The 27,987-nt window shown below is 36.7% G+C and overlaps 1 protein-coding gene across 1 annotated transcript; it reads right to left on the bottom strand.

The window, feature by feature from the left end:
• Nucleotides 1–778: 778 nt before the first annotated feature.
• LOC137391451 (unconventional myosin-XIX-like) lies at nt 779–27,915 on the bottom strand. Its single transcript, XM_068077936.1, has 21 exons — nt 27,867–27,915; nt 21,565–21,707; nt 21,031–21,138; nt 20,744–20,858; nt 20,326–20,498; nt 19,694–19,778; nt 19,514–19,599; nt 18,480–18,555; nt 16,612–16,801; nt 15,636–15,703; nt 14,116–14,351; nt 13,794–13,973; nt 12,686–12,817; nt 12,132–12,310; nt 9,987–10,186; nt 9,070–9,191; nt 7,205–7,337; nt 5,018–5,128; nt 3,350–3,468; nt 1,358–1,509; nt 779–1,224 (listed from the first exon to the last, which is right to left on the bottom strand). Exons 1-20 carry the CDS (start codon nt 27,913–27,915, stop codon nt 1,384–1,386), a joined length of 2,631 nt encoding a protein of 876 aa, XP_067934037.1. The 3' UTR covers nt 779–1,224; nt 1,358–1,383.
• Between the last annotated feature and the right edge of the window lie 72 nt (nt 27,916–27,987).

Below are 27,987 nucleotides of genomic sequence, written 5' to 3' on the forward strand. Positions count from 1 at the left end.
TCAAAATGCCCTCCCTGTCCCACCGATGGCCTTTTCTAAAAATCAAACCACAAGCTGATGTCCATAAATTGATAGAGAACCATATTAAACTGTCAATAACACCAGATTCAGTGCAAATATAAATGAATTTATCCCATAAGCAGACCATTTGCATTGTGTTAAAGAAATAATGGTTCATGACTCCTAATCACTTGATTAACTTTGTTAATTGCCAGTATTACATAGCAAACGCTCCTGTTATTTGGTTATTCTCAAAACATGGGTGAGTCAATCCATAATGCAAGGATGTAAAACATGCATATACAATATTCAATTCAAACTTACCTGGCAACTGATCGTTACAAAAGCAACTATAAAAAAAAACAGTTTCAACATTATTCCCAATAAGCTTTGATCTTCTGATCGTTTGATGTTTCTTCCAGGTCGTAACGGCTTGCGTGAAATGCGCCTGCTTACGGTTAGTATCTCTCTTATACCTGTGCGCTAAATGCGTAGATACCTTATCTACACAAAACAAACATCAGGTATCTCACTTGTATGCAATTACTTTAGCATTCCAAAAGGTTGTAACTTTGTGAAAATTTATAGTTAGACCAATCAACTGTTGATGAATAATAGGTGTCACCAGCAACTGAGATTAACGATATCACAATACAGTCAAATTTAAATGCTATATAGCAAGAGCAATGACAACAAAATGTCACAGATACCTTTCATCAGTTTATATTATGAAATAAATACACATAAAAATCCATATATAGTGTACTATATAAAACCTCAATATGTAGCGCATGAATGGTAGAAATGATATAAATGACTCATGCATGTATGATACGGATGACTCAACCTGTACATTTAAGTATATGAATCATAACCATCAGTGTTAATCATATATGAATGACTGCAAGCCAGTTTAAAACTAATGTACAAGATGAAAAAGACATCAAACTGTTTGATAGCCCCAGTTATTTATAATATCATTACCCAGAGTTATGCTTATGACAAACAACCAGATTTGTCCAACTACAGAAGTAGAAAAACACTATACCACAACAAACTATTTTGATGACAATATATATTATTCTATGTTTCATCCGCAGCTATTATAAGCAGATAATTGAAAATAATAGAGGTTAAAAGTGTCTCAACTGTCAGGCATGGCCTTCCATAGCACGAGAATGACTGGGTTATCAGCGAGGTTAGAAGGGCAGGACAGCTGACACCCTGCATTATCCAGACCAAAGGCTATAGAGCTATAACAGCTATTCTTTCCTCTCATCAACAGAATTAGCATAATTAGCAACTCTTATCCATATTACAAGATATTCATGGTTGAAGACTGAAGCCCACACCTTACCAGTCTGCCATATCTGCTCCTTGCAGTCACTTGTCCAGCCTGTCACTCATGCAGTCCACGAGGCTACAAGACTGGCTATCGTGCACAGATGGTATATGGCTATGCTTGAGCAAAGATGAGACCCTGACATGAAATCGCTCAGCAAGCCTCACCTGTAGAAATAGACAAATAGTACATGGAAGAATATAACAATAACAACACACATAGAACAATAATAATGCACATAGAACAAATAGAGCAATAGGAGTAGTTAGCTTGAAGGAATCACACAGCTTGGAGTGCTTCGCCCATGACAGAATGCATTTTGGTTATGTCTGACTGTGGGATAGGTTAGGCGCACATATTCACCAAAGAATCTACTAGCCTACTATTAAGTTGTATTGCCAGAAACATCTTGTTGAAATAAACGCTAGGAAGCCAAAAATAATTTACATTACTGAGAGTGACAACCAATGGTTATTGCATGAGTGAGATTGGCAAATTAAAATTCAAGAAAGATAGTCTCACCATGACTGAACAGCTATCACTGCACATATGCTAAGAATAACGATAGCCTACAAGATAAATACGATAAATAAACAGTTCTTTTATTGCTTCAGTGAGTAATAAAAATTCAAAAATGGTTTCACATTTTACTTAAAAGCCAACTGCTGATACATTTCTATTGGAAGTACCTAACACGAGCATTCGACAGACTGTCATAGAAATATGAACATGAACACTTGTTAAAGTATTGTCCAAAGAAGCATTTAACTGAGCTAACTAACCAAGCATCTAAGCCTGGGTCCAAAACAACTTGCAAATATGTTTTTCTACTAGATCCTACGCCTGAGCAAACTCAGATTCGTGGTTTCGGCTTGTTATTATGTACTTCCAGTTTATCAAAGGTTACACAATAATTTTGGTGGCTCTGCGTGGTATAGGATTTTAGTATATACGAGTTCTAAAGTTTCAAGTTGATAGGACCATTGGTTCTTGAGATATGGCAAAAATATTGACGACACTTTTATCCAAACATGAAATGAATGGCTGCCGACAGAAGACTAGTTTTTTTGAACATCCGTACTTATGGTTTACGTATAGTTATAAAATTTTGATTGCTTTGTGTAGTATATCCTATTAGCATATTTCATAAGTTTCAAGTTGATGAGACTATTAGTTCTGAAGATATTGCTAACATACGGAGGGCACTTCTAACCGACCGAGAAATAATAAATGGCTGCTGACAGAATATTTCTAATGACATGCTGGTTGAAATTCATTGTAATGAATATTAAAACTAGATGAGCTAACTAAAAAATCAAACTAAAAAGCTTATCCTCAGCAACAAGAGCTTTACACTATACTATTTGTGTTCTATTTATAAAAATATACACACTTTATCAGGTTTGGTTTACACCAGCCATTATGTTTCTTCAGTTACCTATAAAACATCACATCTTTGAAAGAGCACAAAACCTCCTATTAAATCTATTTTATTTCTGCTTTTTTGGGTTGAGTTCTACAAGCTTGAAGCTTTAATATGATATTCAGTTTAAAAGGAGTTGTGTTATCCTAAGCACATTTACAGCTGATTGAAAGCTGTTAATAAGGTCAAGGATCAGGGGCTTGCTTGTGTATGCAAGGTTGGGCTTCAAAGTGTTAATAATGGCTAAGGTTTACTCTCACTCAATAGTTGCAATACAGCCGCAACTACAGAAAATAAAAAAATGTGCGAAGACAGCGTGCAGCAAACACTCATCATTGCACACGCTGTTTGGATCTCATGTGAGTGGGTAGTTATATAGTTTAGTGAGAGATATTGTCTGTAATGTGCCTCGACGGACATTCATGGCTAATAACAGAACACTCAGTACCAGCAAGGCTTGAATATATTTTGTAAAGAGACTCCAGCCCAGAGTTGATGAGAATCGGAGTGCATCACTTTCATAAATCAAGAAATGCCAAGGCAAAGATAGTCAGTACTGAGAAGGAACAAATACATAGCCTTACATTACAAACTCTGCGGATAGAAACCAGACCAGGCTTTCGAAATAAAATTTTGTAAGATGAGCAAGGTCTGGCAGCTTGCTGTTTCTTGAATATTGGGTCTGCTGGCTTTGCGCTGACATCTGCAAACAGCGTAATAAGAGGTATATCAGCTGACACACTGGCCTCTCTAATAGATCAACAATACACACCGGCTGCCGTGGCCCAGACGCGGGTGCTAAGAGATCAGCAATACACAATGGCTGCGGTGGGCCGACGCGGGTGCTAAGAGCTAAGCAAACAGTTGATAAGAAATGCTAATTACTTGAACCAACAATCATTCACCTTCACTTTCAGTCCTGAGAACCAGCCTTATCAGTTCTCTATGAAGAAAGTGAAGGGCGACATTTCATAGGTATCAGCGTAAAGGCTTACGCTGTAGTTTGTTGAATGCGTGCAGAAAGCTTCAATATTTCACAACAAAAAGCTAAGAGTGTTTTAAGCTGACACTTGGTAGACTTTATAACAAAAGAAAAGAAATGAACAACTTGGAAAATAAGAATCAGTAGATTGATAGATCTTTTGTGACAGAGGAATAAACTATGAATAAAGTAAAATTGTCAAGGTTCCATGAACACGTGTATCGACAGACAGATGAAGCAATGCTGCACCTGAGAATTTTGAGTGGTAGTTATAAAAAGGAAACAGAAATTCAGCATTGTAGGTGTTTAAATCACTTCCGAATATACTCGAATAGCGATTTGAGATGGTGGTTATTAGAGATGAGAGTAGGTGGTGGTTATTAGAGATGAGAGTAGGTGGTGGTAATTAGAGATGAGAGTAGGTGGTGGTAATTAGAGATGAGAGTAGGTGGTGGTAATTAGAGATGAGAGTAGGTGGTGGTTATTATAGATGAGAGTAGGTGGTGGTTATTAGAGATGAGATTAGGTGGTGGTTATTATAGATGAGAGTAGGTGGTGGTTATTAGAAATGAGAGTAGGTGGTGGTTATTAGAGATGAGAGTAGGTGGTGGTTATTAGAGATAAGAGTAGATGGTGGTTATTAGAGATGAGAGTAGTTGGTGGTTATTAGAGATGAGAGTAGGTGGTGGTTATTAGAGATGAGAGTAGGTGGTGGTAATTAGAGATGAGAGTAGGTGGTGGTTATTAGAGATGAGAGTAGATGGTGGTTATTAGAGATGAGAGTAGATGGTGGTTATTAGAGATGAGAGTAGATGGTGGTTATTAGAGATGAGAGTAGGTGGTGGTTATTAGAGATGAGAGTAGGTGGTGGTTATTAGAGATGAGAGTAGATGGTGGTTATTAGAGATGAGAGTAGATGGTGGTTATTAGAGATGAGAGTAGATGGTGGTTATTAGAGATGAGAGTAGATGGTGGTTATTAGAAATGAGAGTAGGTGGTGGTTATCCGTCAGAAGTAGTTAAAAATATGGCACTTCCCATAAATGAGAGAGAAGAGAAAGAGATGGATATCATAAAAGTATAGAGAGATATGGGAATTATAACAGCAACTGCAGAAAAGTGCTGCAAAAGAACTGGATGTGAAAAATTTAACCAAGGAAAATGCCAAAACAACAAAAGCCCAATCAATCCCTTTCACTTCCTCTCCCTTCCTCTCCATGTTCTTAATAAGCAAAGGTGATATGAATAATATTACATCAAAGCACACGTACCCTGATCAGCCTCTGTTGTCAAAGGTGTGTTAGGTCTCACACTCAAGTGTTTCCTGGTCAGGCCATGGTTAGAGTGCTGCAACCTTTTTCCTTCCATTATCCTCCTCATTGCTACAACAAAGCAAGACTGTGTTCTACGACCCATCTTATTTGATCGGCCTGCCGCTGCTGGCTTTCCAACCAAATCAAGTTTCTTAAGCAAGATATTACCTTCCCTACCAGAACTTATGAGTGTTGAACTGGGAAGGTTGCCTTTTTACAAAATTTCCTTTTTTTAAGCTTACAATAAACCATAAAAAACCTTTGAATGTCATGCCACTGTATTTTTCGACAAGGTCGTCAGAATTTAGGGAAGATAAATTTAACTTTTCTATGGGCGAAGCAATGCTAATATCACCTATATTTTGCACCTCTCCTTCTCACCATTTTTCCAAAACTGTTTTTCATGTACGTTGAAGTCTCAGACCGAGTTGAACAAAGAACTACATTGGCTAAAAAATATTAGCTGAATACAGCTATTAATTATTTCGATAGTCTCGATTACAAAGTTTTTTAAAAAGCGTACAGCTTCGGAGTTAGAAAATGGTCTTCAATACGCCATAATAATGGATGCTATTGCGTCGTATGGCGTTTTCTGAAAAGTATTCTTATCATTCCTCAAAATGCTTTAAAGTCTTCAGATCAGATTGTAAACCACATTACAGACAACTCTGACGACAATGGATCGGATTTAGACCTTAGTGACTTCAAATCACAGTGTAGTTCAGATGATTGTGATGATCGATCTTCTCAGATACACTGTTACTAAAATCATAGCAACCACTACAGCAACAATGAGAGTGCTATTGATGTAACAGTCATTATTAATTTATTAGTAACATTTTGCAGACACTTTTCACTGATCACTTGCTATTGTGGGTTCATAAAGATTTAAAAATGTCAAAGAGGAGGTCAAATAAAGGTGGCGTTCAATTAAAGGGTGGCGCTGTATTTTTCAAACCTTCTCCTGTGGTGGCGCTCTATTAGAGATGACATTCTTATAAAGGTGGCATTCAAGTAGAGGTTTTACAGAAACCCTTTAATAAAAAGAACTTATCCATGTTTGTCACCAATTTTTTGCCAGTTTCCTCAGTGAGTAAACCTAGTGGACCATCTAATGTGAAAATCATAAACAGTGTCAACAAAATTGTCTAAAGATACTTTACTCAGTAGAGTATTTACAGAGTGTAGTCTTTGTCAGATAAATACTATACTGTGTAGAGTATTTATCTGACAAAGTAATTATCATTGACAGGAAGTATGCAATTAGCAGTTGTTCAGGCAACCACCTAATCGAGCAGTAATCAGCAATTGAGCAGAGGATAACCCTTGAAAAATTGAATAACAACATTTTGGTATTCACCAAACAAGTCTGTTGTACGGCCGGCGGTTGGTTCTTCCACCTTACAGATGTTATCCTTTACAATCATCTCAAGCTACAGTTTTTATTGATGCATCAAGAGGTTCGTGCTTACTCACTGTTAATGACACCTTCCCAACTTAGTTATACGATATCACAGTGTACCATAGTTAGCCATGTGTATATCATGGTGTACAATAATGTACCATATCTGTATCATAAGGTATCATAGTGTACCTCAATCATTGCAAAACTACTGTAATACTCGATAATTGAGAGAGGTGCATGATTAGAATCTAGACGCCATGTATGCCTGAACGCACAATAGTAGCCCACAAGTGTAGTCCACAAGAGTAGCCCACAAGAATAGACCACTAGAGTAAACCACAAGAGTAGCCCACAAGAGTAGTCCACAAGAGTAGAACACAAGAGTAGAACACAAGAGTAGACCACAAGAGTAGACCACAAGAGTAGTCCACAAGTGTAGCCCACAAGTGTGGTCCACAAGAGTAGTCTAAAAGAGTAGACCCCAAGAGTAGCCCACAAGAGTAGACCACAATAGTCCACAAGAGTAGCCCATAAGAGTAGTTCACAAAAGTAGCCCACAAGAGTAGACCACAAGTGTAGCCCACAAGTGTAGACCACAAGAGTAGTCCACCAGAGTAGACCACAAAAGTAGACCACAAGAGTAGTCTACAAGAGTAGCCCACAAGCATAGGAGATCAAAAAGCACCTAAAATCGTATTAAAAAAACAAGGTTAAAAGCTTCAAGGTCTGCGCTGACTTACCACGGACGATGACAGCAGCCGAATGTGAGAATAATAGCTGACGCTTTCTGCGATGGTGCCTCCTCCAAATACACTGAATGGTAAAGGCAGCTGCGCTCAGCTTTTTATGTACTGCTGAATCTAACAAATCGACCTGTAATAGAGCTTCGGTGTTATCCTCATAACAGCTACAATGTGCAGTCATCTGACCAGATAAGTTGAGAGGCATCAGTACTAGCCCTGTCAGACAAATGTCAGTGATGATTGTAGAGTCACCCAAGCTACAGGGTAGTAAATATTTCACATATAGCAAATTGTTTATATTCCATAAAACTTTGCTTGAAGTCTCGATAATGAAAAATAATTTCCAACTATGTCATCTGTTACTAATATTTAACGATATGTTCGTAACTAGCGACTTTTGTCTTAAAACCTCACTTCGGGTTCACATTTCAGATAAGCATGAAATGTAAGAGTAACTAATTAATATGAATACACATATAAACACATGAGATGAGAGAGACTAGTTAGTATGAATACACATATAAACACATGAGATGAGAGAGACTAGTTAGTATGAATACACATATAAACACATGAGATGAGAGAGACTAGTTAGTATGAATACACATATAAACACATGAGGTGAGAGAGACTAGTTAGTATGAATACACATATAAACACATGAGATGAGAGAGACTAGTTAGTATGAATACACATATAAACACATGAGGTGAAAGATACTAGCTTGTACAAATCCACCTACATGTATGATCATGTCAGGAAAGAGACTTGTTAGCTCAGTTGCAGGCTATTATTTCAACATGTCACATGATAATGGGTGAAAGCCGAGAGATGTTATTTTTTTGTTTTCTGATCACCCCAATCTGATCAAGTGCATAATGGAAAAGATGATTTGGGACTAAAGCAAGTGTACAAAGATCATCCATTTCACATATGACTCCGAGTTTATAGCATTCAGCATCAACATGAACTGATAACCTAGTGTACAAAGATCATCCATTTCACATATGACTCCGAGTTTATAGCATTCAGCATCAACATGAACTGATAACCTAGTGTACAAAGATCATCCATTTTACATATGACTCCGAGTTTATAGCATTCAGCATCAACATGAACTGATAACCTAGTGTAGAGAGGGCAGCCATTCAGAATATCATCTACATGTATCTTATATGATTTGCTCTAGATTAGAGCTTATATGAATTTTCTCTACTGATTAACTTTTTCGCTACCGTAAGCCGATGTATCGGCTTTCGCGGTAATAGAAGTACAGACTGTAAGGCGATGTATCGACTTATCAATATGGTTTAACTTTTTATTTTCATTACGAAGCCTACACATTAGCTAGACCAATAAAATATCGTCTCCAACGAAACAACCTTATTGCCAATCACATGCAACCAATTAAAAATATTTTGGCTCAGCAATTCCATTTCTAATTATTTTTCAAAATAGGAAAACCAGATCGTTATCGTCATGGCAATAAGAAACTCACCGCGTTCGTTCAACGCAAAGAAAGCATCAGATGCTTTGTGAGAGTGGGATTCGCTAAACAATTTTATACTTCTCTTGTAGAAAATTTTGTTCTGAATAAGATGCATTTCACAGTAAAACCATATCTGTATTGATTCTCGAGATATTGCTTAAATACTAGCGGTATATCGATTTTTCAAAAACCCGTTAAAATTAATTCGGTCAGAATAACGATTTTAGCGCAGTAGTGAGAGAGTTAATCTCGTGTTAGCAAATATACCAAGACAGGCCACAGCTGAAAATGCCGCATGACAACAAAAATGATTCACTCAAAGTCACACCTGATTTTTGTCATACACCTATTTACACAAGGGAGGAGCTCTCACCACTCTCAGACTTTTGATGAATAACTTTGTGGTGCCAAATACAACATTGCCTGTTACCATGTCAGGTCCAAGGACTGATAGCAGTATCATTCGGCATGTTTTCTTACAAGTAGACTTTCTCCCTGTTAATCAAAGGGTACTGTATCAAATTTGCGCATGTATATAAATAGGCAACCAATTGAAACAGTATTTTCATGGCGTGGCTGAATGTCATCAAAGATAATGGATATAATTGCATGACAGTTGATAAGGCATGGGTGCCACACAGAGTAAAATGCAAAGTTTACAGTGTTGTGAATAAGAAAGATAAGTCCGCTTGTCACCAAGCAAACAACTTCATCCCACGCAGAAAGCAAACGTGACGCCGGTATTAGCGCCGGATGTGATGCAGGCAGTATCACCGACTGTCACAGGGGGGAGGGGGGACATGTGAGCAACGCTGACTGAATACGTCTGACTGAATACGTCATACATGCTGCCTAATCTAATCAAGGATTAGCATGATAAAGATCAACATAATAATAAAGCATCCAACAACAGATTCTCAAAGTTAGCAAAATACATACCTTTTAGAGATAAAAGTGCAACCACATCGATAATAATATCAAGGAAGTTGCTCCTTCATAAGTGTACAGAATTAAAGACAGCTAATAAATATGGGACAGAGCTCATGGATAAATCACAGTGATAATAGAATGGAGTTATGCAACCTGAACGATAGCTTACTTCATTCTCTAATACCTAATAAACTGATAATGATTTTCATTGCGATCATTCCAGAAAGTGGTATGTAGCTTTGTATCTTGATTCAAAAATAATAGTTATTGGACCTTTGATCAATTCATGTTGAGGTGAAAACAGGATGCCTAGTTGTTACATAAGGGTGTGAGTCATGGAGATGAATCACAGTTATTCACCTTGAGGAGACTGCGCATCAACACTACCACCCATCACCTCGCTGACACTCCTATTCAGTTCTGCCGATGGCAAAAGGGTCCTGCGCCGCTGCCGAACTGCTCGGGATGAACTGGGCAACTCATTTTCCTTATCTTCACTCAGAAGAATGGAATGCGGGCGGAGAGTTTTGTATGTTGATAGAAAGTGTTCATATCTTGACCTGCGCACAGGAATAATCTCAATGAAGTCAGTTGGAGAGGTCTGACGGGGCAATTAATGTTTTGAGCAATCAGAATCAAAAGCGGGCCGTGCGTGCCGCACAAACTGAGTTAAGATGCCTCTATTTGTCCAGGAGAACTAGACTTGAATACGATGGCTGGGAGTGAACTAGCCCACTCTTTATGATTTGTTTTATCGCGCAAAGCCAGCGAGTAAGATACCTAAAAATGCTTAGTTTCACAATCACAAGAGCAATCCAGCAGTCTATCCAACAGTCTAGTGACCATAACGGTAGCATAAACACCGATTGTATGAGAGCGAACCACTAGGTGACAGATCAGAACGTTACGTCTGACTGCTGTCTCTAACAAGCGATGTCACAAACACTGACGCTATAAATGCAAGTAGGTTATACATGCATGTGAATAAAAGCTTTCTGCGAAAGCTGATGCAACAGGCCTCTTGCAATGTTCATACTAGTAGTGAGAAAAGCTTTCAGAATTTGTCAGAAACATTTGCAAGTTATGTGTGTTTTTTTTTACATATCATCTGGTAAAAACTACTTAGTTTAAGAACTTTAAATTCCTCCGCTTTGATACAAATCTTTGATATAAATCGTACCACGCCGTATGTACCTAAAGCTAAAGGTTGCAGAAATATAGCGGCTTTTGCAGGCTTAGTACAAAACATTTCTGATTAGTGAGTAGTTGTATAATTAGCCTATTGTGTCTCCAACTAATCGAAAGGAATCCATCATCTGTTTACATTGATCTAATAGAAAACATGTTTGCATCTCATGCTGACCTTAGTTTCGCTTTGAAAAAACACAAATATTTTTATAGCTATGTTTTCTTCGCGAAGATCAAACGTATTACAGCTACGCAGGTTTCACAAATTGTAGATCAATGGACTCCTGATGATTACCTATTGAGCAGTAGTAAAAGTGACAGTATTTATTTTAACAGTAACAATCATGCCGTAAGTTATAGTAATAGTGGTAACTTGTCTGAATCGGTCCACCACGATAGTATGAAAAGGACCAAAAAAGTGTCCAAATTAATTCTGTAACATATTTGTGGCTTGTATATGGCATCAGATGATGTAAAATTTTATGTTAATTAAATTGACCAAATATTATGACAGTTTACCGAATATTTAATTTTTTCGTAAAAAATTTGGTAGTGAAAGAGTTAATGGTAGCGGTAACAATTTTGGTGTTTTACTTTTATTAAAGAAATTGAGTTTATAAAGTTCGAGTTGTAGCTGTTAAAATAAAGTTAGCATAATGCCATTTTAGTTGCTTTCAATCAGAGATACACGCGTATAGGCCAGACCCCTTGGTTTGGTAAAAAAATTTGCGTTTTACAATGGGCTTAAATGTGGCGATACACGGTAAGTTAGAAACACCTAAATAACATTGTCAAACTACAAGTACCTAAATAACATTGTCAAACTACAAGTACCTAAATAACAATGTCAAACTACAAGTACCTAAATAACATTGTCAAACTACAAGTACCTAAATAACATTGTCAAACTACAAGTACCTAAATAACATTGTCAAACTAGAAGCACCTAAATAGCATTGTCAAACTATAAGCACCAGAATAACATTGTCAAACTACAAGCACCTAAATAACATTGTCAAACTACGAGGCCCTGAATAACATTGTCAAACTACGAGGCCCTGAATAACATTGTCAAACTACGAGCCCCTGAATAACATTGTCAAACTACGAGCTCCTGAATAACATTGTCAAACTACAAGTACCTGAATAAAATTGTCAAACTACAAGCACCTGAATGAATTGTCAAATTACAAGCACTTAAATAGCGGTGTCAAACTACAGACACCCAAAACACCTGGTCAATCTGCGAGTAATTTTATGGAACTTTCAACGTGAAAACTTCTCCTAGTAACCTAAACAATACAAGCAAGTCCATACCTGTGAGCATATACCTGCGAACGTATCCGTACAGTTTCCATAACCCCACAGGCCTTGAGCTGTCTATCCATGTAAGCTATATCCAGAAAACCTGGCTTCGCCTCTCTGTTTGGTTTGATGCATCTGATGTACTGACATTCGGTAGTACGCAGCGCACTTAGTAGCTCATCCAGACTGTTCTAGGAAAGATGATCTTTCAGTAATAGCCTAACCCATTCAAGTTTCTGTAGCAGTATTGAAAGGTAAGGATGTAGCAACTAAACCAACTGGCAGGTTTATGAACCTGATAATCGACACGTACTAGTGACTAGTAGTACTAGTGACTAGTAGTACTAGTGACTAGTAGTACTAGTAACTAGTACTACTAGTGACTAGTAGTACTAGTCACTAGTACTACTAGTCACTAGTACTACTAGTCACTAGTACTACTAGTCGCGAGTACAACTAGTGAATTGTAGTACTAGTGACTACCATGGAAGGAAAATCCTGAATGAAGGACTGTTTCTTAGCTGTCGCTATTTTTCTTTCCATTCAGATACATCATCAAGACTCACCTTGAAGCGAGACAAAACTGTTTTTTTCTGCTGCTTTGGCTTGTCACTCGTACTCACTGCATCTAAAAGGTGCGATATGAAGGATTGTCTGCTCCCAGAGATTGTATCAATTATATCTGGAGGAATGAGGTCCTAAAAATTAAACCATGCAAGGGCTACAGTTCTGCATGCATAAACAGAGCAAAACAAGCAAAGGTGGGCAAAATCTTTTCTACCCGCTTCTTAACGTCATCTGAAGGTAAATATTCTTAAACTGGTTTGCATCCAAAGCATTCTTTGATAAAATAGCTAATAATAAAACTAAATTAATCACAATTACGTAGTTAAATTAATGAATGAATACAGCGAACAAGATTATGGAATGGCTGAGGGCAGAAAAGCTCAGGAAAAACCTGTTCAATGTCATGTGAGGCAATAGCAAGAAATGTTGTAAGCAAGAACAATCCACTGTTTATGTCAACCAAAGTCACATAGTGAGACAAGAATTCAAAGCACTACCAGTATCAAATCACAAACACCTCCAGCACATGCATCATAATGTGACTCGGCTGTGATGTGCGATTACAGGCCTTTTTTTGGGAAAAAGTACAAAGTTTTTGTCGTTTGTTTTTGTTTTATTATGGTGTTTATGTCTTCACTGTATGATGTGTCGTCAGAGCCTTGATCAATAAGAAGTTGGGATACTTGTGTGTTTTACCATCAATACACAGAATGATGAGTGTGCCGAAACAACTAATACTATGGATTTACTAACATGATGGAAACGCTAATACAATAGAATATCTTAACTAACTGAAAGAATGACTAAGACAATCAAATAACTCAAACAATGAATGACTAACAAATAAAAAGATAAACGCTATAAAACGACTAACATGATGAATGATTAACACCATAAAATTACTAACACACCGTAATCTATGGTGCAATTAAATGATTGTAACCCAATGGAGTGACTAACGCAATGAAAAAACTAAAACAATGATAAAAATATGACTACCATATGACTACCAAATCAATGCCAATAGGTAGAGACTTGACTGGCACAACTACTACGATTCGCTGACAGCTGATAATCTATGAGACAGAAACACGAGAGTAGACAAACCTTATTCTTCTCTACAAGAGAATCAGATGAATATGTAACAGTGTCTGCGTAGTGGCAGATCCCAAAGCGCTTTCGTATTAAATCTTTCTGGGAGCATTTTAGATGAGAATGGGGACCGATGCTTGAGAAAACCAGTTCACTTAAATTCTCTTTTGGATGCAGCCTGCTCAAATGACATTCCTAAATAACAAGACACATTCTTCGGAATAAAAGGATATAAAAAGTAACAGACATTTTAGGGTACTCCACAAAGCGTATGATAAGCTCTTCCAAATGGAAGCAATTGCGTATTAACAAAGGCCGGATAGCAAAGAGCTCTTGCCTCATTTAGGAGAGCAAAAATCCCTTGTTTGCCTGAGATGAGCTGTATGCATGAGATGTTATCAGAAGTGATGTTGACATGCTGCCAAACAATACCCTCTTCTTCATACTCTGCCTGCAGGTCACGCAGGTAATGCTGAATGAAGTACTGCTGAAGCCTCTCGTTGGCGTAGTTGATGCAGAGCTGCTCGAGACTGTTTTCTTGAAAAGACTCAAAACCATAGATATCCAGAAGTCCTGCAACAGTCAGACATATGCTACAGATAATTTGTGCAAAGGACGGGACAACTTCAATACAAGAACTTACAAACTAGTATGGAACTTTTGATGAGAAGACAACTTCAAGCAACTAGGCCTAAATAATCAGACCAAGACCAATGGAACAGATTTTAGCCTTAATTAAAATATAACACCATGTGTACAGATATTAGTAAATATAATTTCTATAAAAGCATTATTGTTTAAAGTATGAAGCAGTTTGAGAGAAAAGAGCACTTCATTCATCAAATAAATTACGTGAAATACAAATATTTAAAAAAAAAAAATAATACTACTGAGAACACATCAGAGTGCCAGAAAATGCTCTCAATCTCTTCAACATTGCTTTAGCGCAAACCTTTCTGAGCCAGTACTTAATTGTACATGAAGAAAAAAACTAGCGAGAATTAGAATTCATAAGGACATGAAACTCGTGTGTACACTACACAGCCAAGGAAACTGACTGTGTGTACACTACACAGCCAAGGAAACTGACTGTGTGTGTACACTACACAGCCAAGAGAACTGACTGTGTGTGTACACTACACAGCCAAGGAAACTGACTGTGTGTACACTACACAGCCAAGGAAACTGACTGTGTGTGTACACTACACAGCCAAGGAAACTGACTGTGTGTACACTACACAGCCAAGGAAACTGACTGTGTGTGTACACTACACAGCCAAGGAAGCTGACTGTGTGTACACTACACAGCCAAGGAAACTGACTGTGTGTACACTAAACAGCCAAGGAAACTGACTGTGTGTGTACACTACACACCCAAGGAAACTGACTGTGTGTACACTACACAGCCAAGGAAACTGACTGTGTGTACACTACACAGCCAAGGAAACTGACTGTGGCTGCAATAATCAAAAGCAAATTCTTTGTACAGAGTTAAAGCAATTTGCTGTAAACAATACGACGTCTTAACTACTTCCAATGTCTAACCATTTTTATTCAAACCAATTTTGTCACCAAGAACTAAATTTCAAATGGAAGTAAATACACTGAGCATTGCTTCGCTATTACCAAGAGCTGTTTAATAGTGAATTCTCTTAACAACAGTTATAAGTAAACAAATCCTACACCGCAAATCACTGGAACACATTTGTGAATAGCAAGTGAATTTGCATTGCATTTTTGTCAAGAAATTTGACTGCAGAACTATAGTTTCCTCCTAGAATATTCCTGACGGTATATGTGCCTGTCTGTAAAGGAAATGATATGAACATAGAAAGCAAGAGCCAAAGAAGAACTTACCTATGAAAGACTTGTAATCCTTACACTTTATGCTAGCGTTTATCTTTTCAACCAGCCAACAAAACAACCTGTATTTAGATGGAATGAATAGAATTATAATAGCGACGAACCTGAAACTGAGAAAGAGAGGTTACATGAAATAGAAATGCGTTGTTATTTCAATGACAATAGCATCCATAATTGAATATCGAGGTTGGCACAATGGTAAGGAAGTCCTATTGATAACTAAGAAGCCAGCATGCGCTGTAAACTCTTCTATATATTCTTACCCTCGATTCTGCACGCTGAAGCTTTTTCTCCCAATGAAAGTTTTAAAAAGCAATGATTAAACATTACATAGATTTTAAAGCCCCTATCATACCGTTACAAGGTTGTTGAAGACTGATAGCTTAAAGGTTGTTTTATAGAGATCATGGCTACAGAGAACAATAAGATAGATTTATTAAATGTATTGGGTAAGCTAAACTGTTGACATTACAAGTTAAAACTACTGTGTAAATCAGCTGATAATCTGGTATTCAATTTCGGCCGAGTCCTGTGTCCACCGATATGTAATCTAAGTGATCACTTTGACTGATAATATAAATCATACAAACACAAATAAAACAAATACCCTCTGACACATGAACCTATAGAGAGGTAACATTAAGCAAGGTAATAATTCAAATAAGAGACAAAATGTTGCTTAGCTAAACGTCACTGATAATTCTGACAGCTGTCTGCCTTCTGACAGCTGTCCGCCACTATGCAGACGTTTAAAGAGCGTACGTCGAACGAGTCACAAGTTTGCCTAACCTTTCCGAAGGGTAAAGATATATGGGAATAGGTACAAAACAGTCCATATAATACTTGATGTAAGCAAGATACTGTCATGAGATATTACATGTTGACTTTGCCTACGCAGCTCATTTTTCTAACAGAAAAAAGGAAATGCTTTCTACAACTTGAGGAAGAGAGCAAGCGCTATGCAACCAACCTATCATACAGAAGTTTAGCCAAGCAGCCCTTTCTAGCTTTTGCCTCAGCCAATGTGCAAGGTGAATGAAAAACGCTTCGTCTCCTGGCATGGGAAGCTGAGATGCACCTATATGAGAGCAGCCGCTCTAGCGTTGGTACCTCTATGCCAAGAAGTGAAGAGGCCTTAGTCATGCATGCCTCTGATGTACCTGTAATAATGCCTCTTAACATTAATATACCAAGTTTTTAAAAAGCTACAAGGTTAGGTCACAAAGAAAACCAGTGCTTAGATACAATTGAGGTCACCCAAATAGGATTACATCATGGGTTGACAAGCAACAGGTGCCAGGTCAAATAAGAGCTCATCTTTGACAGATGTCTGGTTGAATAAGAATTCCTGCTTAACAGGTGTCAGACTGGAAGTGACCTCATCTCAGCAGGTGTCAGAATAGATGAGCACTCACTTCAATAGATGTCAGATTAAATGACAGCTCATTCTAACATGTGTTGAGATACACCAGAACTCTTCCTAAACAGATGTCAGGTTATATGACAGCTCATTCTAACATGTGTTGAGTGGTTGCTGATCAGAGTTGATTAGCATAGCAACAATAGCAATCTAGAGATGTTGGATTTAATGTGAGTTCTAATGGTCTATTTCACTAAGTACTGCTCAAAGATCACCGCATCTAGAAAGACTGTGGTCTTTGACTCGGAGAGCTACATAGAATATGTTATGCATTTACAGAAAATGCACCTCTCTACCTTCAATATCAACCATATGGTACACCTCCTTACCTTTAATATCAACCATATGGTACACCTCCCTACCTTCAATATCAAACTCATGGTACACCTCCCTACCTTCAACATCAACCATATGGTACACCTCCCTACCTTCAATATTAACCATATAGTACACCTCCTTACCTTCAATATCAACCAGATGGTACACCTCCCTACCTTCAATATCAACCATATAGTACACCTCCTTACCTTCAATATCAACCATATGGTACACCTCCCTACCTTCAATATCAACCAGATGGTACACCTCCCTACCTTCAATATCAACTATATGGTACACCCCCCTACCTTCAATATCAACTATATGGTACACCCCCCTACCTTCAATATCAACTATATGGTACACCCCCCTACCTTCAATATCAACCAGATGGTACACCTCCCTACCTTCAATATCAACCAGATGGTACACCTCCCTACCTTCAATATCAACCAGATGGTACACCTCCCTACCTTCAATATCAACCATATGGTACACCTCCCTACCTTCAACATCAACCATATGGTACACCTCCCTACCTTCAATATCAACCAGATGGTACACCTCCCTACCTTCAATATCAACCATATAGTACACCCCCCTACCTTCAACATCAACCAGATGGTACACCTCCCTACCTTCAATATCAACCATATAGTACACCTCCCTACCTTCAATATCAACCAGATGGTACACCTCCCTACCTTCAATATCAACTATATGGTACACCCCCCTACCTTCAATATCAACTATATGGTACACCCCCCTACCTTCAATATCAACCAGATGGTACACCTCCCTACCTTCAATATCAACCAGATGGTACACCTCCCTACCTTCAATATCAACCAGATGGTACACCTCCCTACCTTCAATATCAACCATATAGTACACCCCCCTACCTTCAACATCAACCATATGGTACACCTCCCTACCTTCAATATCAACCAGATGGTACACCTCCCTACCTTCAATATCAACCATATAGTACACCCCCCTACCTTCAACATCAACCAGATGGTACACCTCCCTACCTTCAATATCAACCATATAGTACACCCCCCTACCTTCAACATCAACCATATGGTACACCCCCCTACCTGCAATCTCAACCCTGTCAGCCAAAGAATCCTCTCTCAACTCTATATTGCCCAAGCATAAAATGGCTCCAAGAGTCTGAAAATAAAAAATAGTGGATTATTGTGAGTTATGCTCATGCTGTCAAACTAGGCACTGCAACAGACAATACAATCGCTGCCAATTTATTACTATTACTTCCCAACTTCTTGAAAGAAAATGTGCAAAAAAATTTCTAGCACTAAAGCAAATCATCTTGAAGTGTGTAGCCTGTGTGTGTAGTGTGTAGCCTGTGTGTGTAATGTGTAGCCTGTGTGTGTAGTGTGTAGCCTGTGTGTATAGTGTGTAGCCTGTGTGTGTAGTGTGTAGCTTGTGTGTGTAGTGTGTAGCTTGTGTGTGTGTAGCTTGTGTGTAGCCTGTGTGTGTGTAGTGTGTAGCCTGTGTGTGTAGTGTGTAGCTTGTGTGTAGTGTGTAGCTTGTGTGTGTGTAGTGTGTAGCCTGTGTGTGTAGTGTGTAGCCTGTGTGTGTAGCCTGTGTGTGTAGCCTGTGTGTGTAGTGTGTAGCCTGAATTCCAACGACTTGTTTTCAAAAACCGATGTTTGCTTTTGTCAGTTTACAGTGAGCAACTGTGACCAGTAAAAAAATTATTTTAACGCAGCGGTGTTAATTTTCCATACTACAGTTTCACCCACTGAAGTTTCCCTCACTCTAATTTCAGACACTAAGACACTGCAGTTTCACACAATCCTGCCATCTTGTAGCCCTTGCGAACCCTGAAAGAGATAAGTCATCCTGCCGATCCTGTCTTTTCATAGCAAAGCTTATGTTATAATTTTGCACTCTATATTACTAAAATGTCATCCGCAATACATCAACCAAATGAAACCGTTGTAAGTGTCACATTCTGTAGAACAGCAATGCATGCAAATGGTACACATACTGCCTATGGGCATGCAAATGGTACACACACTGCCTATAAGAGTAAAAAGTCATGCGAACATGAACTTTTCAAGAATAGAACTTTTTAACTTGTTTAGAAAAAGTATGATGTACTCACTGAACAAATGTCATCAATATTGCTTTGAGTAAATCCAGATCTTGCAAGTGCTGATAGAGTGTCTGCCCAACAAGAAGACTTGGTATCTAAACAAACACACAAGAATATCTGGTTATCTATGAACAGAAACAAGCGCAGCTGTTGCAATACAATATCACAGGGAACCGTTGACCTAATTACCGTTGCACGGAGATTGAGCATAGTTGTATGTTTCGCAGTCTGGTAAATATCTGCCTCTTTCTGTCACTGTGAGGCCTTCCAGGAACTGTCAAACACTAACATATAAGAGTTACAGTCACTTGCATAACAAAACCTAGGACACAACTCATCAGCATGCTGCCATATATTTTATTTGCCATATCTCTATAGTAATATATGATCATCTGATAAGATTATAACATACCTATCATGTAGAAAGGTGACAGCAACAAATGTATTAATGTACCACCTAGCAGTACTACAGTAACATACATGTCTATCACCTGGTAGTACTACAGTAACATGTCTATCACCTGGTGGCACTACAATAACATGTATATCCACTGTTAGTACTACAGAAACATGTCTATACCCTGGTAGTACTACAGTAATATGTCTATCCCCTGGTAGTACTACAGTAACATGTCTATCACCCGCTAGTACTACAGTAACATGTCTATCACCTGGTGGTACTACAGTACCATGTATATCCCCTGGTAGTACTACAGTAACATGTCTATCATTTGGTGGTACTACAGTAGCACGTCTATAACTAAAAAAAATCACAAAAACATTTCTATCACCTAAAAGGACCACAAGAAAATGTCTACCACCTGGTAGAAAACGTGAAAGTTGGAATGCCCCAAGCCCTGATGAACAACTCTAGTCTTTTCCAGAAGATAGGCCTGGATATGAGCTCCAACAAGCTGTTGCTCAGCTCCATATTGAAGAATGATATATTTGCCAAAACGCGACGAATTGTCATTGTAGCTAGTTCGTGCATTTCCTGAAATGACAACGTGTAACCATTTGCACAACACAGCAAAGAAACACAAAGTACTACATGAAAGTGCATAGAAGTAAATACACTCACAGTCATTCGATTTGTTGATTTTACTTGTAAATAAATAAATCATCTTTAAAGAAGTAAATAATAAACACCTAATTTGATAAAACAGACAAAATTTCTCGATGAATGTTTTTATGATGATGCATATAAAAGAATAACGATTATTAACATTTTATTCATACCAAAAGCCTCCAGAACAGGATTGGAGGCTAGTATATGCTTCTCAATATGTGATGCCTGTTGGTGGGTGGAGGTCAGCACTGTCAGGTAACGCAGCAGATGCTTTGTGCTCTCTGTCTGAAATGCCAGCGAACAGATATACAGATGTAGCGAAAAAGTTATGGACAGAAGAGGAAAATAGATTTCTAATCAGAACGCAACCTTCAAAATAAATAACACACGTGAACCTCTGGAGAAATATTATAGAAATGTACATCAGGGGTGTTGACTATGAACAAATTTGACTTACCTTGCCTGAGCCACTTTCTCCACTAACAATAATACTTGCATCCACGCTGTCAGAGTGAGGACTCTTTAAGGTGGATAGGGCCTCCTCAGCTATGCTGTATATGTGGGGCTGAAACATAATCATCTATCGTTTTACAGCCACGACTTGATTATTTGGTATTCTTACTCTGATGGGATTAATATAGTACCTTGTTTCACCATGGGAAAATCACAACAATCCAAAGGGCCACACCAACAAGTCTATTGAAAATGTAAAAATTTACAAGCGCAGTGATAAAAGAAGCAAATTCTGCCAAGTGCAGCTATAAGACGAGAAACAAATCATACAAGTTGCTGGTTCTTTCGAGGTGGTTATAAAACCTGACCTTTCTAACATGTATAACGTGTTTCGATGGTAACAACTTAGCTTTGAGCCGAACGCTTAATTAAATTTAGTGCAACTTGTCATACAAAGGTGGAAAACTCGTGTCATTATTACGTATATCACTTTTTTTTTAAATACTGCCACTGTGTGAAAACTCGGGAATGTTGATACCTTGCTAGAGTCATATAGCTTTTGTTGGGTTTCCTGATAGTAGCAGTTTTTTATTTGCTTGTAAGGGTTTATAGCCACTAAAGTCCGGCTTGCCCAGGTGTATATTTCATCTCTGGCATATCTACTCTTTAATATATCTAAAACTAAATGAAGGAATAAATTAATTACAACGGATAAAAAATCTGAACATAGCAGACATGTTATGACAAGTCTGTTCGATGCTACAAGACCGGATGATGATGTGAGCATAACTTACAAGTATCATGTAAGTACAAGGTTGAACCATTATGTCTCTATAACTTACTAGTATCATGTAAGTACAAGGTTGGACCATTATGTCTCTATAACTTACTAGTATCATGTAAATACAAGGTTGAACCATTATGTCTCTATAACTTACTAGTATCATGTAAGTACAAGGTTGAACCATTATGTTTCTATAACTTACTAGTATCATGTAAGTACAAGGTTGAACCATTATGTCTCTATAACTTACTAGTATCATGTAAGTACAAGGTTGAACCATTATGTCTCTATAACTTACTAGTATCATGTAAGTACAAGGTTGAACCATTATGTCTCTATAACTTACTAATATCATGTAAGTACAAGGTTGAACCATTATGTCTCTATAACTTACTAGTATTATGTGAGTACAAGGTTGAACCATTATGTCTCTATAACTTACTAGTATCATGTAAGTACAAGGTTGAACCATTATGTCTCTATAACTTACTAATATCATGTAAGTACAAGGTTGAACCATTATGTCTCTATAACTTACTAATATCATGTAAGTACAAGGTTGAACCATTATGTCTCTATAACTTACTAGTATCATGTGAGTACAAGGTTGAACCATTATGTCTCTATAACTTACTAGTATCATGTAAGTACAAGGTTGAACCATTATGTCTCTATAACTTACTAGTATCATGTAAGTACAAGGTTGAACCATTATGTCTCTATAACTTACTAGTATCATGTAAGTACAAGGTTGAACCATTATGTCTCTATAACTTACTAGTATCATGTAAGTACAAGGTTGAACCATTATGTCTCTATAACTTACTAATATCATGTAAGTACAAGGTTGAACCATTATGTCTCTATAACTTACTAGTATCATGTAAGTACAAGGTTGGACCATTATGTCTCTATAACTTACTAGTATCATGTAAGTACAAGGTTGTACCATTATGTCTCTATAACTTACTAGTATCATGTGAGTACAAGGTTGAACCATTATGTCTCTATAACTTACTAGTATCATGTAAGTACAAGGTTGAACCATTATGTCTCTATAACTTACTAGTATCATGTAAGTACAAGGTTGAACCATTATGTCTCTATAACTTACTAGTATCATGTAAGTACAAGGTTGAACCATTATGTCTCTATAACTTACTAGTATCATGTAAGTACAAGGTTGAACCATTATGTCTCTATAACTTACTAGTATCATGCGAGTACAAGGTTGAACCATTATGTCTCTATAACTTACTAGTATCATGTAAGTACAAGGTTGAACCATTATGTCGCTATAACTTACTAGTATCATGTGAGTACAAGGTTGAACCATCATGTCTCTATAACTTACTAGTATCATGCGAGTACAAGGTTGAACTATTATGTCTCTATAACTTACTAGTATCATGTAAGTACAAGGTTGAACCATTATGTCTCTATAACTTACTAGTATCATGTAAGTACAAGGTTGAACTATTATGTCTCTATAACTTACTAATATCATGTAAGTACAAGGTTGAACCATTATGTCTCTATAACTTACTAGTATCATGTAAGTACAAGGTTGAACCATTATGTCGCTATAACTTACTAGTATCATGTAAGTACAAGGTTGAACCATTATGTCGCTATAACTTACTAGTATCATGTAAGTACAAGGTTGAACCATTATGTCTCTATAACTTACTAGTATCATGTAAGTACAAGGTTGAACTATTATGTCTCTATAACTTACTAATATCATGTAAGTACAAGGTTGAACCATCATGTCTCTATAACTTACTAGTATCATGTGAGTACAAGGTTGAACCATCATGTCTCTATAACTTACTAGTATCATGTAAGTACAAGGTTGAACCATTATGTCTCTATAACTTACTAGTACCATGTAAGTACAAGGTTGGACCATTATGTCGCTATAACTTACTAGTATCATGTGAGTGCAAGGTTGAACCATTATGTCTCTATAACTTACTAGTATCATGCGAGTACAAGGTTGAACCATTATGTCTCTATAACTTACTAGTATCATGTGAGTGCAAGGTTGAACTATTATGTCTCTATAACTTACTAGTATTATGTAAGTACAAGGTTGAACCATTATGTCGCTATAACTTACTAGTATCATGTGAGTACAAGGTTGAACCATCATGTCTCTATAACTTACTAGTATCATGCGAGTACAAGGTTGAACTATTATGTCTCTATAACTTACTAGTATCATGTAAGTACAAGGTTGAACCATTATGTCTCTATAACTTACTAGTATCATGTAAGTACAAGGTTGAACCATTATGTCTCTATAACTTACTAGTATCATGTAAGTACAAGGTTGAACTATTATGTCTCTATAACTTACTAATATCATGTAAGTACAAGGTTGAACCATTATGTCTCTATAACTTACTAGTATCATGTAAGTACAAGGTTGAACCATTATGTCGCTATAACTTACTAGTATCATGTGAGTACAAGGTTGAACTATTATGTCTCTATAACTTACTAGTATCATGTAAGTACAAGGTTGAACCATTATGTCTCTATAACTTACTAGTATCATGTAAGTACAAGGTTGAACCATTATGTCTCTATAACTTACTAGTATCATGTAAGTACAAGGTTGAACTATTATGTCTCTATAACTTACTAATATCATGTAAGTACAAGGTTGAACCATTATGTCTCTATAACTTACTAGTATCATGTAAGTACAAGGTTGAACCATTATGTCGCTATAACTTACTAGTATCATGTGAGTACAAGGTTGAACCATCATGTCTCTATAACTTACTAGTATCATGTAAGTACAAGGTTGAACCATTATGTCTCTATAACTTACTAGTATCATGTAAGTACAAGGTTGAACTATTATGTCTCTATAACTTACTAATATCATGTAAGTACAAGGTTGAACCATTATGTCTCTATAACTTACTAGTATCATGTAAGTACAAGGTTGAACCATTATGTCGCTATAACTTACTAGTATCATGTGAGTACAAGGTTGAACTATTATGTCTCTATAACTTACTAGTATCATGTAAGTACAAGGTTGTACCATTATGTCGCTATAACTTACTAGTATCATGTAAGTACAAGGTTGAACCATCATGTCTCTATAACTTACTAGTATCATGTAAGTACAAGGTTGTACCATTATGTCGCTATAACTTACTAGTATCATGTAAGTACAAGGTTGAACCATTATGTCTCTATAACTTACTAGTATCATGTAAGTACAAGGTTGAACCATTATGTCGCTATAACTTACTAGTATCATGTGAGTACAAGGTTGAACTATTATGTCTCTATAACTTACTAGTATCATGTAAGTACAAGGTTGTACCATTATGTCTCTATAACTTACTAGTATCATGTAAGTACAAGGTTGAACCATCATGTCTCTATAACTTACTAGTATCATGCGAGTACAAGGTTGAACTATTATGTCTCTATAACTTACTAGTATCATGTAAGTACAAGGTTGAACCATTATGTCTCTATAACTTACTAGTATCATGTAAGTACAAGGTTGAACCATTATGTCTCTATAACTTACTAGTATCATGTAAGTACAAGGTTGAACCATTATGTCTCTATAACTTACTAGTATCATGTAAGTACAAGGTTGAACTATTATGTCTCTATAACTTACTAGTATCATGTAAGTACAAGGTTGAACCATTATATCTCTATAACTTACTAGTATCATGTAAGTACAAGGTTGAACCGTTATGTCTCTATAACTTACTAGTATCATGTAAGTACAAGGTTGAACCATTATGTCTCTATAACTTACTAGTATCATGTAAGTACAAGGTTGAACCGTTATGTCTCTATAACTTACTAGTATCATGTAAGTACAAGGTTGAACCATTATGTCTCTATAACTTACTAGTATCATGTAAGTACAAGGTTGAACTATTATGTCTCTATAACTTACTAGTATCATGTAAGTACAAGGTTGAACCATTATGTCTCTATAACTTACTAGTATCATGTAAGTACAAGGTTGAACCATTATGTCTCTATAACTTACTAGTATCATGTAAGTACAAGGTTGAACCATTATGTCTCTATAACTTACTAGTATCATGTAAGTACAAGGTTGAACCATTATGTCTCTATAACTTACTAGTATCATGTAAGTACAAGGTTGAACCATTATGTCTCTATAACTTACTAGTATCATGTAAGTACAAGGTTGAACCATTATGTCTCTATAACTTACTAGTATCATGTAAGTACAAGGTTGAACTATTATGTCTCTATAACTTACTAGTATCATGTAAGTACAAGGTTGAACCATTATGTCTCTATAACTTACTAGTATCATGTAAGTACAAGGTTGAACCATTATGTCTCTATAACTTACTAGTATCATGTAAGTACAATGTTGAACCATTATGTCTCTATAACTTACTAGTATCATGTAAGTACAAGGTTGAACCATTATGTCTCTATAACTTACTAGTATCATGTAAGTACAAGGTTGAACTATTATGTCTCTATAACTTACTAGTATCATGTAAGTACAAGGTTGAACCATTATGTCTCTATAACTTACTAGTATCATGCGAGTACAAGGTTGAACCATTATGTCTCTATAACTTACTAGTATCATGCGAGTACAAGGTTGAACTATTATGTCTCTATAACTTACTAGTATCATGTAAGTACAAGGTTGGACCATTATGTCTCTATAACTTACTAGTATCATGTAAGTACAAGGTTGAACCATTATGTCTCTATAACTTACTAGTATCATGCGAGTACAAGGTTGAACTATTATGTCTCTATAACTTACTAGTATCATGTAAGTACAAGGTTGGACCATTATGTTTCTATAACTTACTAGTATCATGCGAGTACAAGGTTGAACCATTATGTCTCTATAACTTACTAGTATCATGTAAGTACAAGGTTGAACTATTATGTCTCTATAACTTACTAGTATCATGTAAGTACAAGGTTGAACCATTATGTCTCTATAACTTACTAGTATCATGCGAGTACAAGGTTGAACCATTATGTCTCTATAACTTACTAGTATCATGTAAGTACAAGGTTGAACCATTATGTCTCTATAACTTACTAGTATCATGTAAGTACAAGGTTGAACCATTATGTCGCTATAACTTACTAGTATCATGTGAGTACAAGGTTGAACCATTATGTCTCTATAACTTACTAGTATCATGTAAGTACAAGGTTGAACCATTATGTCTCAATAACTTACTAGTATCATGTAAGTACAAGGTTGAACTATTATGTCGCTATAACTTACTAGTATCATGTGAGTACAAGGTTGAACCATTATGTCGCTATAACTTACTAGTATCATGTGAGTACAAGGTTGAACCATTATGTCTCTATAACTTACTAGTATCATGTAAGTACAAGGTTGAACCATTATGTCTCAATAACTTACAAGTATCATGTAAGTACAAGGTTGAACTATTATGTCGCTATAACTTACTAGTATCATGTGAGTACAAGATTGAACCATTATGTCTCTATAACTTACTAGTATCATGCGAGTACAAGGTTGAACCATTATGTCTCTATAACTTACTAGTGTCATGTAAGTACAAGGTTGAACCATTATGTCTCTATAACTTACTAGTATCATGTAAGTACAAGGTTAAACCATTGTCTCTATAACTTACTAATATCATGTAAGTACAAGGTTGAACCATTATGTCTCTATAACTTACTAGTATCATGCGAGTACAAGGTTGAACCATTATGTCTCTATAACTTACTAGTATCATGTAAGTACAAGGTTGAACCATTATGTCTCTATAACTTACTAGTATCATGTAAGTACAAGGTTGAACCATTATGTCTCTATAACTTACTAGTATCATGTAAGTACAAGGTTGAACCATTATGTCGCTATAACTTACTAGTATCATGTGAGTACAAGGTTGAACCATCATGTCTCTATAACTTACTAGTATCATGTAAGTACAAGGTTGAACCATTATGTCTCTATAACTTACTAGTATCATGTAAGTACAAGGTTGAACCATTATGTCTCTATAACTTACTAGTATCATGTGAGAGTGTATTCAACTCTTCTAGATCAACAACTTCCATCTGTTAAAACTGGACATGAGGGTACGTTATGTAGAAATCTGACATATAGTCCGCACTAGTACCTAAATTATA

This window comes from Watersipora subatra, chromosome 1 (genome assembly GCF_963576615.1).
Source record: "Watersipora subatra chromosome 1, tzWatSuba1.1, whole genome shotgun sequence".
NCBI lineage: Eukaryota > Metazoa > Bryozoa > Gymnolaemata > Cheilostomatida > Watersiporidae > Watersipora > Watersipora subatra.